Source organism: Saimiri boliviensis, chromosome 4, assembly GCF_048565385.1.
Source record: "Saimiri boliviensis isolate mSaiBol1 chromosome 4, mSaiBol1.pri, whole genome shotgun sequence".
Taxonomy (NCBI): domain Eukaryota; kingdom Metazoa; phylum Chordata; class Mammalia; order Primates; family Cebidae; genus Saimiri; species Saimiri boliviensis.
This window is the reverse complement of record NC_133452.1, coordinates 155,862,748-155,881,301: the sequence shown is the minus strand read 5'-3', so window position 1 is coordinate 155,881,301 and position 18,554 is coordinate 155,862,748. Positions and strand designations below refer to the sequence as shown.

General features: G+C 39.5%; 1 protein-coding gene across 8 annotated transcripts in view; it reads left to right on the top strand.

Moving 5' to 3' along the window:
- Positions 1-18,554, top strand: part of KIF13A (kinesin family member 13A) — a 226,989-nt gene that overhangs the window by 80,530 nt on the left and 127,905 nt on the right. For all 8 annotated transcript variants that reach the window (XM_074398485.1, XM_074398480.1, XM_074398482.1 and 5 more), the window contains exon 3: positions 8,064-8,076. In XM_074398485.1, the coding sequence (XP_074254586.1) occupies positions 8,064-8,076 (13 nt within the window). The remainder of the gene's footprint in view (positions 1-8,063; positions 8,077-18,554) is intronic.

Genomic DNA, 18,554 nt, shown 5'->3' with positions numbered 1-18,554 from the left:
GAGCAAGGCCTCCTCAAAAAAAAAAAAAAAAAAAAGGAGAAAGAAAGAAAAGGACCACAGGTAGTGAGATCAAAGTCTTAGAGGAAATAAAGGGTTAGGAGAAAAACAATTAGAAAATGACATTAAGCATATATCTTAAATTTAGTAGATTTTGGATTACCTATCCAGTATTCTTCTGAAACAAACTTGGTGGCACATCTCTCTAATGAATCAGCTTCTTCACATGTTCAGAGAGTTTGGCTATAGCAATTATAGGTTTGATCATCTGATGACTCTCTTTTTCAAAATGTTCAAACCAACCGTTTGTCTTGGAACTTCCAAGTTTTTGGCATTTGCATTCTTCTTGTGATAGGTTTCGAAGACTCTTTCTGATGCATATGTAACCCCTTCTGCTTTTTATAATTCACAGAAGCACTTGCTATATTTTGTCAATGTAGGTAATGTTTGATTATGGATATACAAGTATATAAACTTATCTCTGAACTACAAGTAATAAATCCTGGTTGAAAATGGTACCCACTGTCCCACGAAACATCATCCCTGTACCGTCATCCCAGGTCTCACCTTCTCTGCTAACTGTAGTCTAACTGCTGAGCTTGACAAGGGAACAATCCCACGAGACTGTGGCGCTCAAATGAGCTGTGTTCTCTGGTGCTTTTTGCACAGATGAGTCCCCCTTTTGGGATAACATTTCTTTGGCTTGTCAGCTTGGTGAATTCCTATAAAGTCCTCCTAAATTCTGCTCCAGGCGTTTCTCCTCCCAGAAAATTCCCCCTTTGCCCATTGAATCCGCAACTCTTTTGGGAGAGCTGCTGTGCACTTCGTATTGTATTGTGATGTGTGTGTAAAAAATCAATTTCTTGTTTAAAGGACAAAAAGACTAATTTATTTTTGTATCCCAACAAAGTGGCAAATGGTGCATGTGAAATGTTTGTTGACTGAACATAGCTCTTCATTCCTGTCTCTGTTGTGACACTTATCACCATCCCCTTAATATTACTTATTCATGTATATATCTATCTCTCTTGCATACTTTTAAGCTTCCAGATGTCAGAGACCATGCCTAATTCCTCTAAATATTCCCTAACAGCACTCATAATATGCATTGTTGGAGTTAGTACTCAATAAATACTTGCTGATTAGGAGAATACTTACAACAGGGATGTCTAATGTTTTGACTTCCCTGGGCCACATTGGAAGAAGAAGAATTGTCTTGAGCCACACACAAAATACAGTAATACTAATGTTAGCTAATAAGCTAAAAAAAAATTGCAAAAGAATCTCATAATGTTTTAAGAAAGTTTTAGAATTTGTGTTGGGCTCCATCGAAAGCTGTCCTGGGCCCCATGCAGCCTGTGGGCCACGGGTTTGGCAAGTTTGACTTAGAAGATTTCAATGACCTGTTTAGTTCTCCAAGTTGGAATTGACAGTCGGAGGCTTTATAATAAGGAATATATCCATAGACTAATTTCCAGGAGGCAAATTCCATTTAACTGTATATCTTTCAGATCTAGGTTTTAGCCATTTCCAACAATTAACCAGTAAAATAGTTTAATACATGAAAGAGAAATTTCTGGTTTGGAAGATGCTTCTCTGATCACACACTTCTCTCAAAGCACTGACTGGCATAGGGCATTGTATATCAGAACCTTTGGCCACCAAACTTCTAAGTAGTTAATTATAGTCAATATGCTATCAACAGTGGTCAGAGGACTCCTTGACCCAGACATCTTTCAGAGTGAAGTGTGGGGAAAGAAATTTGGCTGTTTAGGATTTTTATTGTTTTGTTGCAATAGGCTATTTGTCCTCCTTTATTTTACTCCTCCTTGTTGAACTTTCCAGGTCTTTACTACCTACTGAATTAAGTACAGACTTCTCCTTTCAAGACTTTTTCCAGTATAGGTCCAATTTATCTTTACTGTTTTTTTTTTTGTTGTTGTTGTTTTAGTCAAAGTCTCACTCTGTTGCCCAGGCTGGAGTGCAATGGCGCAATCTCAGCCCACTGCAAACTCCACCTTCCAGGTTCAAGTGATTCTACTGTCTCAGCCTCCTGAGTAGCAAGGATTACAGGCTTGTGCCACAACACCTGGCTAATTTTTATATTTTTAGTACATGTTGGCCAGGCTGGTCTTGAATTCCTCACCTCAAGTGATCCACCCACCTTGGCTTTCCAAAGTGCTGGGATTACAGGCATGAGCCATTGCACCTGGCCTCTTTTTCTTTATTAATCTTTTTTGAGACAGTCTCACTCTTGTCACCCAGGCTGAAATGTCGTAGCATGATTATGGCTCACTATAACATCCTCCTTCTGGGCTCATGAGATCCTGCTGCCTCAGCTTCCCACATAGCTGAGATTACAAGCATGTGCCACCAGGCCCACCTAGTTTATTATTTTTTATAAAGATGGGGTCTTACTGTGTTGCCTAGGGTGTTCTTAAACTCCTGGACTCAAGTGATCCTCCCACCTTGCCCTCCCAAATTACTGGGATTACAGGAGTGAGCCACGCCGCCTGGCCTACTGTACTATTTTCTAGTGTGTCCCCCGCCCATATATACTCTCTAATCTCATCAAACTGAGCCCTTGCCAAGATACCTAGAATATTTTCATTCAAGTACTTTTGCTAACACAGTTACCTCTATTAGAAATGGCCCACCCACATACCCTCCTGTCAGAGTCCTCCCTGTCTTTGAAGACCCTTTCTAGATCCTCTCTCTTCTTGAGCACCACATCCCCATGCCTGCATTCAGGTTTGATCTCTCTGTTCGTTGAGTTCTTGTGCTATTTTGTTTGTACCTCTTAAAGCTCTTACGTAGGTATATATTTCAAAAGTCATTTAAAGCTTATTTTTCTTCGATAATTATATATATTTTTAGTAGCAACCTTTTTTGTTCATCTCAAATTTTAGCCATACTATGTTGGTACCTGAGATCATTGAGCTGCTAGATTTGTTGCAATGTGGAAATCCCATTGTACCCTTTCAAATACCTTTTTGTTTATCAAAATCGTTGATACGTTCTCCCAAAAATATGCTCTTCCAAAAAAATTCTGTGATCAAATAAGTTAGGGTAATGCTGTTGTTGAAGTGTTGCATTGAATATGCAACAAGAGTAACAACATATATTAGCATGTCTAAGTCTGTGAAAAGTACTGCCATAAAGAAACCCATATTTACCCCCCCCCCCCCAAAAAAAGAAACCCATATTTAACTGTGTTCAGCAGCATTTCTTGATTTAGTTGACATCAGAAGCTTTTTAAGGGCTTGACCTTTGTTAACATCCCATTCAACTTCTATGCTTGTGAAATGCTAGTCTAGAGAAATAATTATTTTTAAGTAAGTCATCAGAAATATTCTGTATTTTCTGACAGTCTCTGAAGTCTTCAGTGTTATTTTATTTTATTTTTTTTTTGAGACGGAGTTTCGCTCTTGTTACCCAGGCTGGAGTGCAATGGCGCAATCTCGGCTCACCGCAACCTCTGCCTCCTGGGTTCAGGCAATTCTCCTGCCTCAGCCTCCTGAGTAGCTGGGATTACAGGCATGTGCCACCATGCCCAGCTAATTTTTTGTATTTTTAGTAGAGACGGGGTTTCACCATGTTGACCAGGATGGTCTCGATCTCTCGACCTCGTGATCCACCCGCCTCGGCCTCCCAAAGTGCTGGGATTACAGGCTTGAGCCACCGCGCCCGGCCTTCAATGTTATTAAATGCAGGTTGTCGGGCTTCAAAATTGCAGGACTGTGGTAGTGATTTCAGTAAATCCTCACAACTGGATTATGTTTAACTCACTAATATAAAAAAATTATTTCTGAAGTTCTTACAGTGTATTCAGCCCTACATGAATAGATGGAATTGGGGACAGGGATTTTATACCATGTGACCTGGCCTCTGTTTTCAAGGGGTTTAAATCTTAAAGATACATGAGACTCAAATGCAGACAAAGTTACTGAAGGCAACAGAACTTTTCGTGTGCCAGTGAGTGCTAAGCTGTTTTGTCGACCCTACAAATATTGGCTTATTAGAAGTAAAGGCCAAGGTAGTCTCAGAGGCTGCTGAGGAATTGAGAGAGTTGAGCCTTGAACTGTGTCTTCAGGAGTGGGCAGATCAAGCAGAGGGGAAAGACAAAGTGGGATAAAGGCACATAAACTGCCTGAGTTGTGTTGTAAAAACTCATGCTGTGGGTGACCTGGAAGAGATCAACCTGCTTGTGCTGGGAGGGAAGAGGAGCTGCAGTGTTTTGCAAAAATAGAACTGCTATCAATGTAGAAAATAAGAACTGCCCCTCCTTACTTTCTTTCCAAATCCTGGGACCTAGAATGTCTTCTAAAATGTCAAATTGTGTTTAGTTTATTTCTTGGGAATATACAAAAGAACTAATACTTGAATACTTAGGGAAGTCCACATGATTAAAAACAAGGCTGTTTTGGAGAATGAAGGGGAGGATGAACGTTGGAGAGTGGTTAGAAATAAATACGCCTTCAGGCAAGTGTCAATGAAATGCTGTTTTCTAAGGAGTCAGCAACCACACCTACGTGCTGGGGTCAGTTAGGTCTGTTTGAAGGGATGTTCTTTTTTAGCTCCCTAGATATTTACTGAGCAAAATCATTGCCTCTTTCCATAATGAAGCCACACAGGTATGTCATCTATACTTGACTAGTTGAGTCATGGCCTTGATTGATACAACCAACAAAAAGCTATAATTTTTTTTTTTTTTTTTTTTTTAAGATGGAGTCTTGCTCTGTCACCCAGGCTGGAGTGCAGTGGCCCGATCTTGGCTCAGTGCAATCTCTGCCTCCTGGGTTCAAGCGATTCTCATGCCTCAGCCTCCCTAGTAGCTGGGATTATAGGCACATGCCATCATGCCCAGCCCAAATTCTTAAAATATGTGTTTAGTATGGTTTATGTTGAATCTGATAGATGTTTATATTATTCATTCTCATTTTTCATATTGTTAAAAAATGAAATTGGCACATTAAAATTTTAAAGAATTTATTTGTGCAAATAGTGATTCATGAATTGGGCAGCTCCAAACTGGAAGGAGTTCAGGGCTCCACTGAAGGAGCATGAAGGGAAAGCTTTTGTAGGGTGAACTCAGAAGGAAAGCAAATAAATTATATGATGGGTTAAAGTTTGAGCAGTTGTGTTATTTGTCCTGTCCCAGGGGAAGATTCTTGATTATACAACTGATGCTCAGTTGGCTGCTGGTGATTGGCCGAGTTTAAGTTTTGTTTTGTTTATGTAGAAACCCAGGACCTTGAAGTCATCTCAGCTTGTTAAATTTATTTTAATAGTTTATATATATGAAAAGGATGAAGATAAGATTTCATATGTATATGAAATTTTTTATTTTTACATTGTAATATCAAATGAGTCCCCCCCTCCACACCAACCAAAGGATAGCAAGGGTAGCATACTACATTTGATTATAGTGTCAGTATTACTGATACTGGAAACATTTTTCTTCACGACTACCAAATAATGACATACAGTCCCTAGAGTTTGGGGCAGTAACCCTGAGTCTGAATTAGGATGAGTGAGCAGCCCATCACCTCATTCATGCCTCAAGAAAGGTTTATCAAAAGTACAGTTTTAATGCACTACAGGATTTACTTTTCCTTCTGCAGCAAGGATCCTTGTTCCAAACCGAATGATGAGTAAGTTTGGGTAGCAACAGTTGAGCTTTGTGGCTTCCCTTTTTTCTTTTTTGCCCAGTCTCCATTTATTCTTAACAAGCATTCTTGACTCAGAAACACAAAAGAAGGTAACAGAATTATATTGGTATTCCCCTGTAGTGGGCTATCTTCTAAGTGAGAAACATAGACTTTTAAAGTGCTTAAAATGCTGAAATAGGATTGGTTTTCTAAGAAGAATGAAGAAAACCTTCTTGGAATGTCAATGAAGAAAGGATAATATTGTTATTGAGAGCTAAGAAGGTGAAAATACTGCAGGCTAGCAGCCAGCGCTGGTTCATTGCCGCTTGTGGTGATTATTGTGCTGTGGCTGTGATGTAAAGGGTGCATCTGAGAACTTCAGAGAGCTTACTGGGGTTCCCCTAGTCTGTCCCATCTCCATTGGGTTACTGGGTTCATCGTAGCATAAATGGGAAACCTATATTTAATTGCTTTTGGTTCGTGCTGTTTCATATAATGGTCTTATTGTAACCCAAGTGACTTTTCTTTCCTTTGTTAAATAAAACAGTGATTTGCGTGGCTTTTAAAGAATAAAGCAAGCAAAATGAGGAGGCTTCGTCAAAAATGTGGTTCATAGGTTTTATTATTGTTCTACCTACTTAGAACTGAGGCCTTTCTGAATAGTGTCCCACTTAAGGAAATTTTCATGGCAGAAATCTCGTTTTTTGTACAGGATGGAAATCTGTGACTTGCTTAGAATTAAAAACACTTGTCCATTTTTATTTATAGCTTCTATAAATGTTTTTCTTTTTTTAAAGGGTAGATATACAAATATGTTGAGACTTGCTTGATGGCAGCCAGACATACCAGTTATTCTAGTTCCCATCTAAAACCTGAAGACAAAAACCACACTCCCATTGTGCCTGTCTGAGGGAACAACATAAGGGCGAATTTCCTTTCAGCTAATTTGTGGAATTTGAAGAAAATGATGTTTCAACTTCATCATTATAGGAATGATATGATTTTTCTTCCCTGCACTCAAAAGTGTAGAATTATGCATGTGATTGGACATTTTTTCCCTGCTACTGAGCTCTTGGTTGTGTTCTAGTCTCTCAGAACTCTGTAAGGAATGTCACACCCCGTGATGGAGAAAAGGCATCCTGCTGTTTTTGCCTGTACCTTTCCATGCCCTTTGCCCTGGAAAATCTTTTTTCTTACCCCCATGATTCTGTTTCCTATGAAGAAGGATTAAAGCCATGGGGTAAATGCCCCCATTTCTTTTTCACAGTAATTTTATAGTTTATGAATTGAGGATATCAGAGGTTGATCAAGAATAACTATCAGTAAGGCCAAGAATTGTCATAGGATTGCATACCTTAGAAATCATAATTGAGCTCCTTAACTTTGTACATGAGGAAAGTATTCACAAAGCAAGTCAACCTAATTTTATTGCCTTGAAAACTGTTTTCTAGCCAAACACAGTGGTTCACAGCGTAATCCCAGCACTTTGGGAGGCTGAGGTGGGGGGATTGCCTGAGGTCAGGAGTTTGAGACCATCCTGGGTCAACATGGTGAGAAACTCTTAATATTATGTCTCTTAAGAAAGTAAAAAATTACCCAGGTGTGGTGGCACACACCTGTAGTCCAAATTATTCGGGAGGCAGAGGTAGGAGGATCAGTTGAGCCCAGGAGTTCAAGATTGCAGTGAGCCATGATCGCACCACTGCACTCCATCCTGGACAACAGAGTGAGACCCTGTCTCTGGAGAGAAAAAGGAAAGAAAACGATTTCCTTTTCAGAGTTTTTTTTTTTTTTCCAGGTGCAATTTCAGTCCTTTCCGAAGTACTAACGTGTAAAAACAAACCTTTTAACAAGTGCATGTGTGGTTCATGGTGGGGAGAAAATGGAAACTTGCTTTTAAATGTCTATTCAGTGTTAAAATATATGAGTTATTTAAAACCATGGTTTTTAAATGAGAATAACTCCCACATATATTAGAATATATGTATTTATCAAAAGAAAATGTGCATATATTTTAACAAAAATTTAAGAATTTAAGTATAGAAATTGATGTAAAAATATTTGATCACATGCAGTAAGGATTGTGGCATCTTTCTGTATCATGATGCTCTTCCATTGGCATTAAAAAAAAATCATTAAAAATATCTGAATGACTGAATCCATTCTATGCAACCAAGAGAGAAATTCATTATGCCCATGCCATGTTTTTGAGCAAATATTGAGTTGATCACTTCAGTCAATAATATGTTTGAATTTGGCTTCTGATCTTCATGAAGAAGAATATCTTTCAGATCATATTATCAATGTGCTGAATTTACCTTATGTTTTTTTCTCTTTCATTGTTTCCCTCTGATGTGGCTGCTGTGTTGACAACCCTCTGTATCCCTGCTGCTGAATTTTTCTTCCATCATTAAGGAAACCTCCCAAGGTAAGCACTAATATGAAATTTGTCATGTATACTGGCTTAGTGTGCAAAAATCTAGGATTTAACTCATCACTGTAACCCATGTAGAACGTGTCTCATTGAGAACTAAAAACAGGATTCTAATTTAAAACTCATATCATGAACAAACAATATCAGTATTAACATAAAATTAGAGTGCCACTCTATGTTGACACAGCACTTTCACACATTATTTCATTCCGGAATGAATGCTGTAATCTTCAAAGCAAACCTGTCAGATTATTGTTTCTATTTTTCTGATGATGAAATGAGACTCAGAGAAATGAAACAGTGTGTGCTAACTCACAGATTGAGTGAATGGAAGAGCCGGAACTGCACAGTGTCGACACTCTGGAAAGCAGAGGAACAAACATGGTAACATCATAGGATAGCAGTTGGTAACTGTGATTACTGATTGGACAAATAGTCTTTTTCTGTGCCTCACTAAGAATAGTTTTTATCACTGGAAAAGTTCTTCACACTTTTAAATAGAGATTCAACATTCTACCAACTTTATATGCCTCATTGGAGTTCCTAGCTCATCACAAGGGCCACTAGTTAGTTTTTATCCCACCTGGTCTGGCCAAACTTTGATGGCATCTTTACCAGTGAGAAGCCCAGAAGTTAAAGAATAGTTAGAAGAGGGAAGTGGGGGAATATGAGAAGTAAGGAATCTGAATGACCAGCCCCTGAAAAACTGAAGATTGATTTTGTTACCAGTGAGCATTTTGTTGAGTATCAGAGGGAAGCTTAGCACCAAAAGAATGAGAAATTTCACCAGCTTCTGGCCAGTGATACTGATGGTTAAGGTTCTTAAGAAAGGATTAGAACAGGCTTTCCCTACACAAACTGTATGGTCGAAATCTAAGACAAGTTGGGTGACGATATGGAATCCAGAAAAGACAAAGCTTGCTTTCCCCCCGGGGTTATGAAGAACAATCCATCTTAGCTTGTGGATTATGGAAACCCACTAAAATGCTGCTTCATGCTTTATGCTGATTGAGGACATTGTCCTTGGCACTAAGAGTTCAACTTTAGCAAGGAAGGCATGTGTTGAACAAGTAATATGAGATCTATTAATAAAGAGGAAATACGTAATATTAGAAGAGTATTGGCAGTGGCATTCTGGCCAAATCTAGGGAATCAGGAGATTTTCCGTGAGCAATTGTCAATGTAGATATAATCCCTAAAATTGGTCTCTACTGGAACATATGAGTGCTCTTTATCTAGCTTTTACTTCCATTTTCCTGTTGGTTCTCCAAAGTTTCAGAACAGTCAGTCTTGTAGTATATTTAAGTATTTCCCCACAGAAAAATATCAGTGAAATAGTATGCAACTCCACATATGCCTACTTAGTGGAGGAAAAGCACTGAAATGAAAAAGAGACACCAAATCATTCTTTTAAAATCACCATTGCTTTGTACACAGGAATATGCTTGTCACTTTCTAGTGATTATATATGGCCTAGTGGTTACATATTTGCTGGGTATTCTGTTGATTGTTCCTAAGACGTGTCATGAAATTTTCAAAATAAAGTTAAAGCTGAATCATGATGTTAAAAGAAACAGTGCATATATGCACGCTGTAAGGCACATCTGGAAAGCATAAAAATCATCTTGAAATCAAATAAATGACATAATAGAATCAAATAAAGACATACTAAGTGGACACAGGCCTTTCCTCATAGAAACTATGTAAATGTTGAAAGAAAATGGGAAAGGGAAAGGTGCTTTTAATGATGATTATGTAAGAATAAAATTTTATTTAAAACAGTGAGATTTGGGCATAAGTAATCAGCAAAAGCATCAGAGAAGCCTGGTTGATTCGATTTAACAAATAATTATTCTGGGCAGTGGATAGCTGCTGCATGAGTCAGACCCAGTCCTAGCATTCTAATGGGGATAGGGGAGGGGAATAGAGTTGACCTCTGAACAACACAGGTTTGAACTGCGCAGGTACGCTTATGCACAGATTTTTTTCAACCAAATGCAGATCGAAAATAGAGTATTCTCGGGACGTGAAACCCATGTATACAGAGGACCAGCTTTTCATATAGGTAGGTTCCAGGGGATGAACAGAGAGGACTGGAGTCTGTGTAGATTTTGGTATACATGGGGGTCCTCACATATACCAAGGGATAATTGGTATGTGCACAATATAATATAAAATTAATTGTATTAAAGACCACAAGAAGCAAAATATTTGTGAAATTCACAGGATGCAAGTTCTGTTAGGTGAGTTCTAGACCTGTACGTCCTATATAGTAGCCATGTAGCCCCAAGTGGTTTATGAGCATGTGCTATGTGGCCATTGTTCCTTGAGATGTATTGTAAGTGCAAAATATAGCTAGATTTAGAAGGCTTGGTACAAGAAAGAAAACTAATGTGAGATATTATTTATATATTGGGTTAAATATGTTGTTAAATTATTTCATCTCTTTTTACTTTTTTTTTTTTTGAGACAGGGTCTTACTCTGTCACCCAGGCTAGAGTGCAGTGGTACAAGCTCAGCTCACTGCAACCTCCACCTCCTGGGTTCAAGCAATTCTCCCACCTCAGCCTCCCAAGTAGCTGGGACTACAGGCACCATGCACAGCTAAATTTTGTATTTTTGTATTTTTTAGTAGAGACAGAGTTTCACAATATTGGCCAAGCTGTTCTCAAACTCCTGGCCTTAAGTGGTCCACCTCCTTTAGCCTCCCAAAGTGCTGGGATTACAAGCATGAGGGCTTTTTTTTACTTTTCAGTGTCTCTACAAAAACATTTTAAATTATTTATATGGCTAGCATTGTATTGCTATTGGACAGCTCTGTTTTAGATCAAACACGTGGCTTAGTATTGAACACCTTTCAGTATGCTTCCTAAGGCTTTTGCTTATTTCATTACCCAGTCAAATGCAGCAGACCTACCTTGATCATTTACACTTTTGCTTTTATATCTGGGTCCAAGAGTGCGGCAGCTGTGTGAACTCAGTGACAGCATAACCTTTTTGCTATTCATTTTTCTTAGGAATTATTTTTACTTATCCATTCAGAATGTATTAATCTGGCAAACATTAAATGAAAACTTTCTGTGAAGAGTATTGTACGAGGAATTTGTGGGGCTCAAGAGTGATTCAACTAGCAGTTCTTCTTTTCTAGAATTCATAACGGGATGAGGAAGATTAGATATACTATAATCTAAGTAATAGAAAATAGATTATGGTAACATCATCATTCACTCGTTCAGTACTTTGTGTCTTGTGTCTTCAGAGGAAGAAAGCTTCATAGCTAAACATGGAGCTTCAGGAGACCTGCAAGTATGGATAGGTTTTCAAAGGGCAGAAATTTAGGATAAGAATCAAGATGTAGGAGCCGGGCCCAATAGCTCACACGTGTACTCCCAGCACTTTGGGAGGCTGAGGTGGATGGATCACCTGAGATCAGGAGTCTGAGACCAGCCTGGCCAACATGGTGAAACCCCGTCTCTACTAAAAATTAAAAAAAGAATTTAGCCAGGTGTGGTGGTGGGTGCCTGTAATCCCAGCTACTCGGAAGGTTGAGGCAGGAGAATCGCTTGAACCTGGGAGACAGAGGTTGCAGTGAGCCTAGATCCTGCCACCACACTCCAGCCTGGGCAACAAGAGCAAGACTCCATCTCAAAAAAAAAAAAAAAAAAAAAAAAAAAAAGATGTACGTAAAGTGTAAAGGAAGACAAACAAAGTAATTGATATATTAGGAAATAAGTTGCACACCCTGGTTAGAGTATAGAGTACATGAAAGGAAGATTGTGTTTTAAAAAACTGGGAGAGTATGTAGTTTACAGAGGGTTGGGAGTGTGAACTTAATCTGGTAGGCTGTGAAGATCATGTAGGATCTTTGTATAGAAAAGCTACGTGATCAGAACTGTACTTGCAAGAAATTCATACGACTACAGGATAGAAGATAATTGATGAGTATAGATTGTAGGGTGGATATTAATCTAGGTTCATCTTAAAGGAACTGCTTTGTGTATGAGTCTGCTTATGCTCTGTGATGCAGCAGTAACAACCTTAAATGTTCGATGGCTAGAAGCAACAAAAATACCTCTCTGATGTTACATGTCAGCTGAGGTTTCCTGTGGCCCTGTACCGTATGACTTCAAGATTGAAGGAACAACCACTATCTGGGACCTGCTAATACTGTGGCAGAGTAGAACAAAAGAAAGGGAACCATGCAGTGCCTTCTTAAAGCTGTTGCCCAGACTGGCATATGTCACTTTGTTCACACTTAATTGGCCAAAGCAAGTCACACAGCCAAGCCTGATGTCAGTAGAGTCAGAAATTATATTCCTTCCTACTACAGGCATTTCATGTGATGTGGCGATAGGCAGGGATGTGTGATTCCCTTTCCAGGAGGGCCGGTAGTCATTTGGAACAGTAATACAATATACCACATTTTGTCATTATAAATCACATTTCTAAAAATTTCCCAAGGCCTTTTTTATTTCTCTTTTTAACAACAAAAATGTCCTCAGAAACATAGTGCTGTGATTGTGGTTATGGTTGTTGTTGTTTTTGCTGTTTTGAGACAGAGTTTCACCCTCGTTGCTTAGGCTGGAGTGCAATGGCGTGGTCTCGGCCATTGTGCAACCTCCACCTCCCAGGTTCAGGCAAAGTGCTGTGTATTTCTACCTTGAAATTTCTGCAGGTTCTACTCCTCTCCCTTTTCCTTCTGCCCAGCTTTGTTCAAAACCAGATGTTGTCACTGTTAACTCTGTGCCTTTAGTCTACAGTGCCACCGGCGGAGTACCAGGTCACGTGGAATGTGGCACCCAAGAAGAAAAGATATCTACGTCCCTTGTTTCTTGTTGTTAATCCATCTCCCTGTTCAGAACAGTGAAAGCCTTCTGGACCAGGGAGTCTCTTGGATTCCATTTGGCCTGAGTAAGCCCCAGAAGAGGGAACTCTTTATCAGTCTTTTCCAGCATGACTTAACTGAGAGTGAATGTTTGCAACCTCTGGGCTGCCTCAGGTCCTTTAGCTTTGAAGACCTGGGGTTGTGGAGTCAGCCCATTGTTCTCTCTGTGGCTGGATGCACCTGGCATGGTGCATTGAGGCAGAGGGGACTGGAGAGATAGGCACATGAAATGAGGTCTTGGTCTGGAAGTTCTAAGCCAGACCAGAGATTGCTCATGGGAGGTGATGTTAGCGTGACTTTGATTTAATCTACGTTTGTTTTTTTTTTGTTTTTTATTTTTTTTTTTCTGGTTTTTTTTTTGTGTGTGTGTGAGTAACAGTAGTCATTTTTCAGAGATAGCAGATAGGATCTGATAGCAGATGCTTAAACATTTGCAACTTATCTTTTGGATTGTTTTTATTGAAGAAGAAATATTCTGTGTTTGAAAATATCCACAACACCTTTGAATGTGCTGTTGGAGAAGTTATTTGGGTGGCTGGGTTTTTTGATAAATGATCAGGATGTGAAAGAACTGGAAATACCAAAGATTCTATAATTGTGACACTCCCACCCCCACCCCTCAGCAACCGGTGATGCGGATTTTGAAAATGAACGATAAAGGATTAAACATGAAATGAGTAGAGTATTTGAAAGAGTTAGAATTGAGTTAGTGCTTCATCGCTTATGCACCACTAGTTTATATGTATACGGTGTTAAATGTAAGCTCTGTGCTGTTATAATATTGGTCTGGGTTTTGAGAGGATGATTTCCTGTTTTCAAATTTGTTCATTAAATGAATGAAAGCATGAATTGGCTCTTTGTAGAGATACCTTCTCCATGCATCCATAGAATTTGAACTGTAGTGTGGAGTAGTGTTTTCCACAGACAGTTGCTTCCTAGAACAGACTGTGAATTCCCTGAGATCAGGGACAGTGCCCTGTAGATGTGCAGCAAATGCTTTTGGCTTTGAATCTTTAAGAGGCTTTCACATCTTCACAGTCAGTGTTGACTGTGTGATACAAGCCATTATTTAGTATGTATTTGTGGGCATATGTAAAGGAAATGATTAATTACATTGCCAAAAGACAACTGTTACTTGACAGATGTTTAAATGGGAAGGTAGACCTGTCAATAAAACTCACCAGTAGTAAGGGTGATCACTCTAGCATTCCTTAGGGAGATGTGTTCAGATACAGGCAGGGGTTCCTGCTGGCAGAGCTGCTTTTGGAAAACCAGTAGTGAAGGCTGTTCTGTGATCGCACAGGCTCTCGGTGCTGCGTTTTCCATTCCATTTCAGTCCAGTTTCTCTGAGATGAATGAAGTTTAACTCTTCCCCCTTTTTTTGTGAATCTTCACATCTTAGATATTAGGAAAAAGAGACGAAAAAGAGAAGTGTTGCAACTTGGCATTAAAAGAAAAATTTCAACGTGAAATGAAATCTGGAACTTTATTTGGTATGGCTTAGTGCTCATAACATGGTGTGGTGAAATGTGAACAAATTTGAAGTGTCACTTTCATATTAATTTTAGCCTTTCAAATTGACAAAGTTGAAAAGTAACCGCAAAACAGGACATTGACAAGCTGTTCCTAAGACAGGAGAAATGAGGCTTTTCAGAAAGATCTGGGGCTCAATTTTCAGAGTAGATAGTGGCAGAACAGGCTGTTAATGGCAGCTGGGTCTGCAGATGTGAACAGCGAATTAATTGTACAAAGAGCGGAAGAAGGCAGTATAGAGGAGAGGACACACTCCTTCATACAAAGCAAAGCAAGTCCACATAGAGCAGACTTTTTTCCCCAAGGGAAGCCCTTTTGATTTTAGATTTGAGCGCTAGGAAGTAGTGTGTTTCGCATTGACGTTTTTGACACAGAACCAAACAGTCTGTACCGACTCCCACACACACAGCCTTTTTTGCCTTTTCACTTCTCTCTCTATTTAATTCAGCAAATACGAGTACCTAGCTACACTATGCTGTACCTAGATGGAATAAAGAAATGAGTTAGCACAGTCCCTGGCTCAGAAAACCTCCCAGCTTGGTGAGAATTTAAAGTATTTAGGTTGTTGCCTGGTACATAACAACATAGTGATAGCTGTGCTATCAATGGGAGAGAGAAGTCCATCAGTAGATAATGATAATATTGGTAACAGTAGCTGCCATAGACTGAGTTACACTGTGTGCCAAGTGTTACCTGTATTCCGCTTATGTTCCCACACCCTAATTTAATGTAAAATGTGCAATTGCTTAAGTAGATGAGTGTGTGTTAGAGAGGGAGAGCTGTTGGCTAAGACAGCACAGAGGAGGGAATAATTATAGGGAGGAAGTTGAGAAAACATTGGAGGAGGTGACATTTGAGCAGGTCTTGAGTAGTGTGCGTTGTAGTTCACTGGGCAGGGAGGCAAGATGAGGAAAGGGAGGGAATGACGGGAAGGAGGAATTCCCTTATAGTTCTACATTCCCTTCTCTTTTTTTGTTATTATTATTATTATTATTATTATTTCCTATTAGCAGTGGGGTCTCACTAGGTTGCCCAGGCTGGAGTGCAGAGGCTATTCACAGGTATGATCATAGCTCATTACAGCCTCAAACTCTTGGGCTGAAGTGATCCTTCCACCTCAGCCTCCCAAGCAGCTGGGACTACAGTTGCATACCACTGCACCTGGCTCTCCCCTTCCTTTTTCTTTTCCCTAGACATCTCACTGTGTTCATTATACCGGAAAGATTTATTGGTCACAGGTGGAATCTCTCAGAGCTGAGAAGTGGCTTACTATTGACTTACTATACTGATGAATAGGGGCTTTGCTTATATCTTTTTGGGAAAGGAGTGGGAATCCAGTAAAGACAAAAAATGATAACTGTAGAGTGACATCAGTCTGTTACTATGACAGTTGAAGTAAAAATGGAGGCTTTGGAAAAGTATCATTGGGGTGCTGCTATCTTGGCTGTGCCACTGACGGGTTTACACTGACTGGTCTGTGCTATTTTAAGCAGCCGTCACGCGAAAAAGATTTGCATGATTGTTTAACTAAAAGGTAATTCATCAGGAAGTTGCATGATTTTTTTAGAATTATTTTTATTGTTCAGAGACAGTCTTGCTTTGTTACCCAGGCTGGAGTACAATGGCATGATCACAGCTCACTGCAGTCTTAAATTTCTGGGCTCAAGCAATCCTCTTGCTTCAGCCTCCCGAGTATCTGGGACTACAGGCACATGCCACTGCTCCTGGCTAATGTTATTTTCTGTAGAGACTATGTTGCCCAGGCTGGTCTTGAACTCTTGGCTTCAAATGATCCTTCAGCCTCAGCCTCCCACAGCACTGGCATTGTAGGCATGAGCCACCATGCCTAGCAAAAGTTGCTTTAAAATGTAAATTCTCAGAGTATTTTTGTTTGGAAATGAAAAGATTAGGGAAACCAAGGCTCTGTCCTTTAAGAATTAATATTGTAGCAGAACAAAGGGAATCCCATATAAATAGATGTACACATATATACACACACATACAGAATCTGATTAGACAGACATGGAAATTCAGAATAGTAAGAAATAGTATTCTTAAAAGTTTTATAAGGAGGCCAGGTGTGGTGGCTCATGCCTGTAATCCCAGCACTTCGGGAGGCCTGGGTAGGTGGATCACTTGGGGTCAGAAGTTCAAGACCAGCATGGCCAACATGATAAAACCCCATCTCTACTAAAAATACAAGAATTAGCTGGGCATGGTGGCGGGCACCTGTGGTCCCAGCTACTCAGGAGGCTGAGGCAAGGGAATCACTTGAACCTGGGAGGTGGAGGTTGTATTGAGCTGAGATCATGCCACTGCACTCCAGCCTGGGCGACAGAGCAAGGCTCCATCTAAAAAAAAAAAAAAATTCATAAGGGAGTGACATTTGAGATGACATTTAAACACAGAAATTGAAAGAGGGTAGGTTTTGGCTCACTTTGCAAAAATCAGATGTGTATGTCCAGAAATATTTCTTTACAAAAATTTAAGTTATCTTGACATAATAAGTATTTGATTAATCACTTTGTGTCTGAGGAGAGTTTCTGAGAGATATTAAAATTATTTTAGCAAAAAAAAATGTACTTTTTAGAAAAAAAGAATACTTGTTTTATGTTTTACCTTTTTAACTAGGTTGTAAGCAAGCGGACACAAACCAGGCCTAGTACATATCTGAGTTCCCTACAGCACCTAAAAGTGAAAAAGGTGACAAGTGTGCATTAGTTTATTGCTTTCTGAATTGACCATTTTGCTGTTGGAGAACATTAGTGAAAGCACACAACTTGAAAGGATACAGAGGTAATGCAGTTGAAAGCACCTGCACATCTGGTTTTTATGGATCAGAAAAATGATTACAGATAACATATCTTAAAACATGGATGCCGTCTGGTTCTCCAAGGAACATAAAAGATCTCTTCTTTTTGTTTGTTTGCTTGTTTGTTTGTTGAGACAGTCTTGCTCTGTTGCCCAGGCTGGAGTGCAGTGGCACAATCTCAGCTCACTACAACCTCTGTCTCCCAGGTTCAGGCAGTTTTCATGCCTCAGCCTCCCAAGTAGCTGGGATTAGAGGCACATGCCACCATAACGAGCTAATTTTTGTATTTTTAGTAGAGACAGGGTTTCACCATGTTGGCCAGGCTGGTCTCAAACTCCTGACCTCAGGTAATCTGCTAGCCTCCCAAAGTTCTGGGAATACAGACGTGAGCCACTGTCAACTGAATTTTTTTAACTGTAAGTTGAATTTTGCTGAAAAGCCGTCAGAGATGACTTTTAGATACGAGTGGAGTTTGACTGTGCTACATTCTATTCGTAAGTCCTGGAACTTCATTGCCTCAGAATATATATCATTCAACACATTTGCCTTATTAAAAACAGCTTTAGTAACTTTATTAGATGTTCAGTGGTTTCATAAAAATGCAAAGCTAACATTTTTAAGAGGCTGATAAAGGTGGAGCAGATGTACTGCAAGCTGCAGGGAATTAAATGCTGGTTTGAGTTTTCTAAGGGGCAAAGGAAGAGGAAGGAGTAGGATTCTGAGAAGGTGGAGTTAACTTTTGTTGAAAACAGTGAAGGCAATAGCTTTCAGATTTTAAAAATCACTAGAAAACATCCTTGCTTTTGCCTCTTTTTTTTTTTTAGTTGAAAAGGTATAAATGCCTTTACCAAAAAATGTTCTCACAATGTTGATTGTTATTGATAAAATTAAAAATTTATCCTTGGTTTGCATTTTATTGTTTTGCTCAACTATATGCATTAAGAAGTCTCCTAGGCCAGACACCGTGGCTCAGCACTTCAGGAGGCTGAGGTGGGAGAATTGTTTGGGGTCAGGAGTTGGTACTAACTTGGGCAATGTTGCGAGATCCCATCTTTGCAACAATAGCAACAAAAAAAATTAGACAAATGTGGTGACGTGTGCCTGTAGTCGTAGCTCCTTGGGAGGCTGCTTGAGCCCAGGAGTTTGAGGTTACAGTGAACTGTGATTACCCTACTGCACTTTGGCCTGGACAACAGAGCAAGACCTTTTCTCTTTAAAAAATAAAATAAAAAGTTCTCTGTC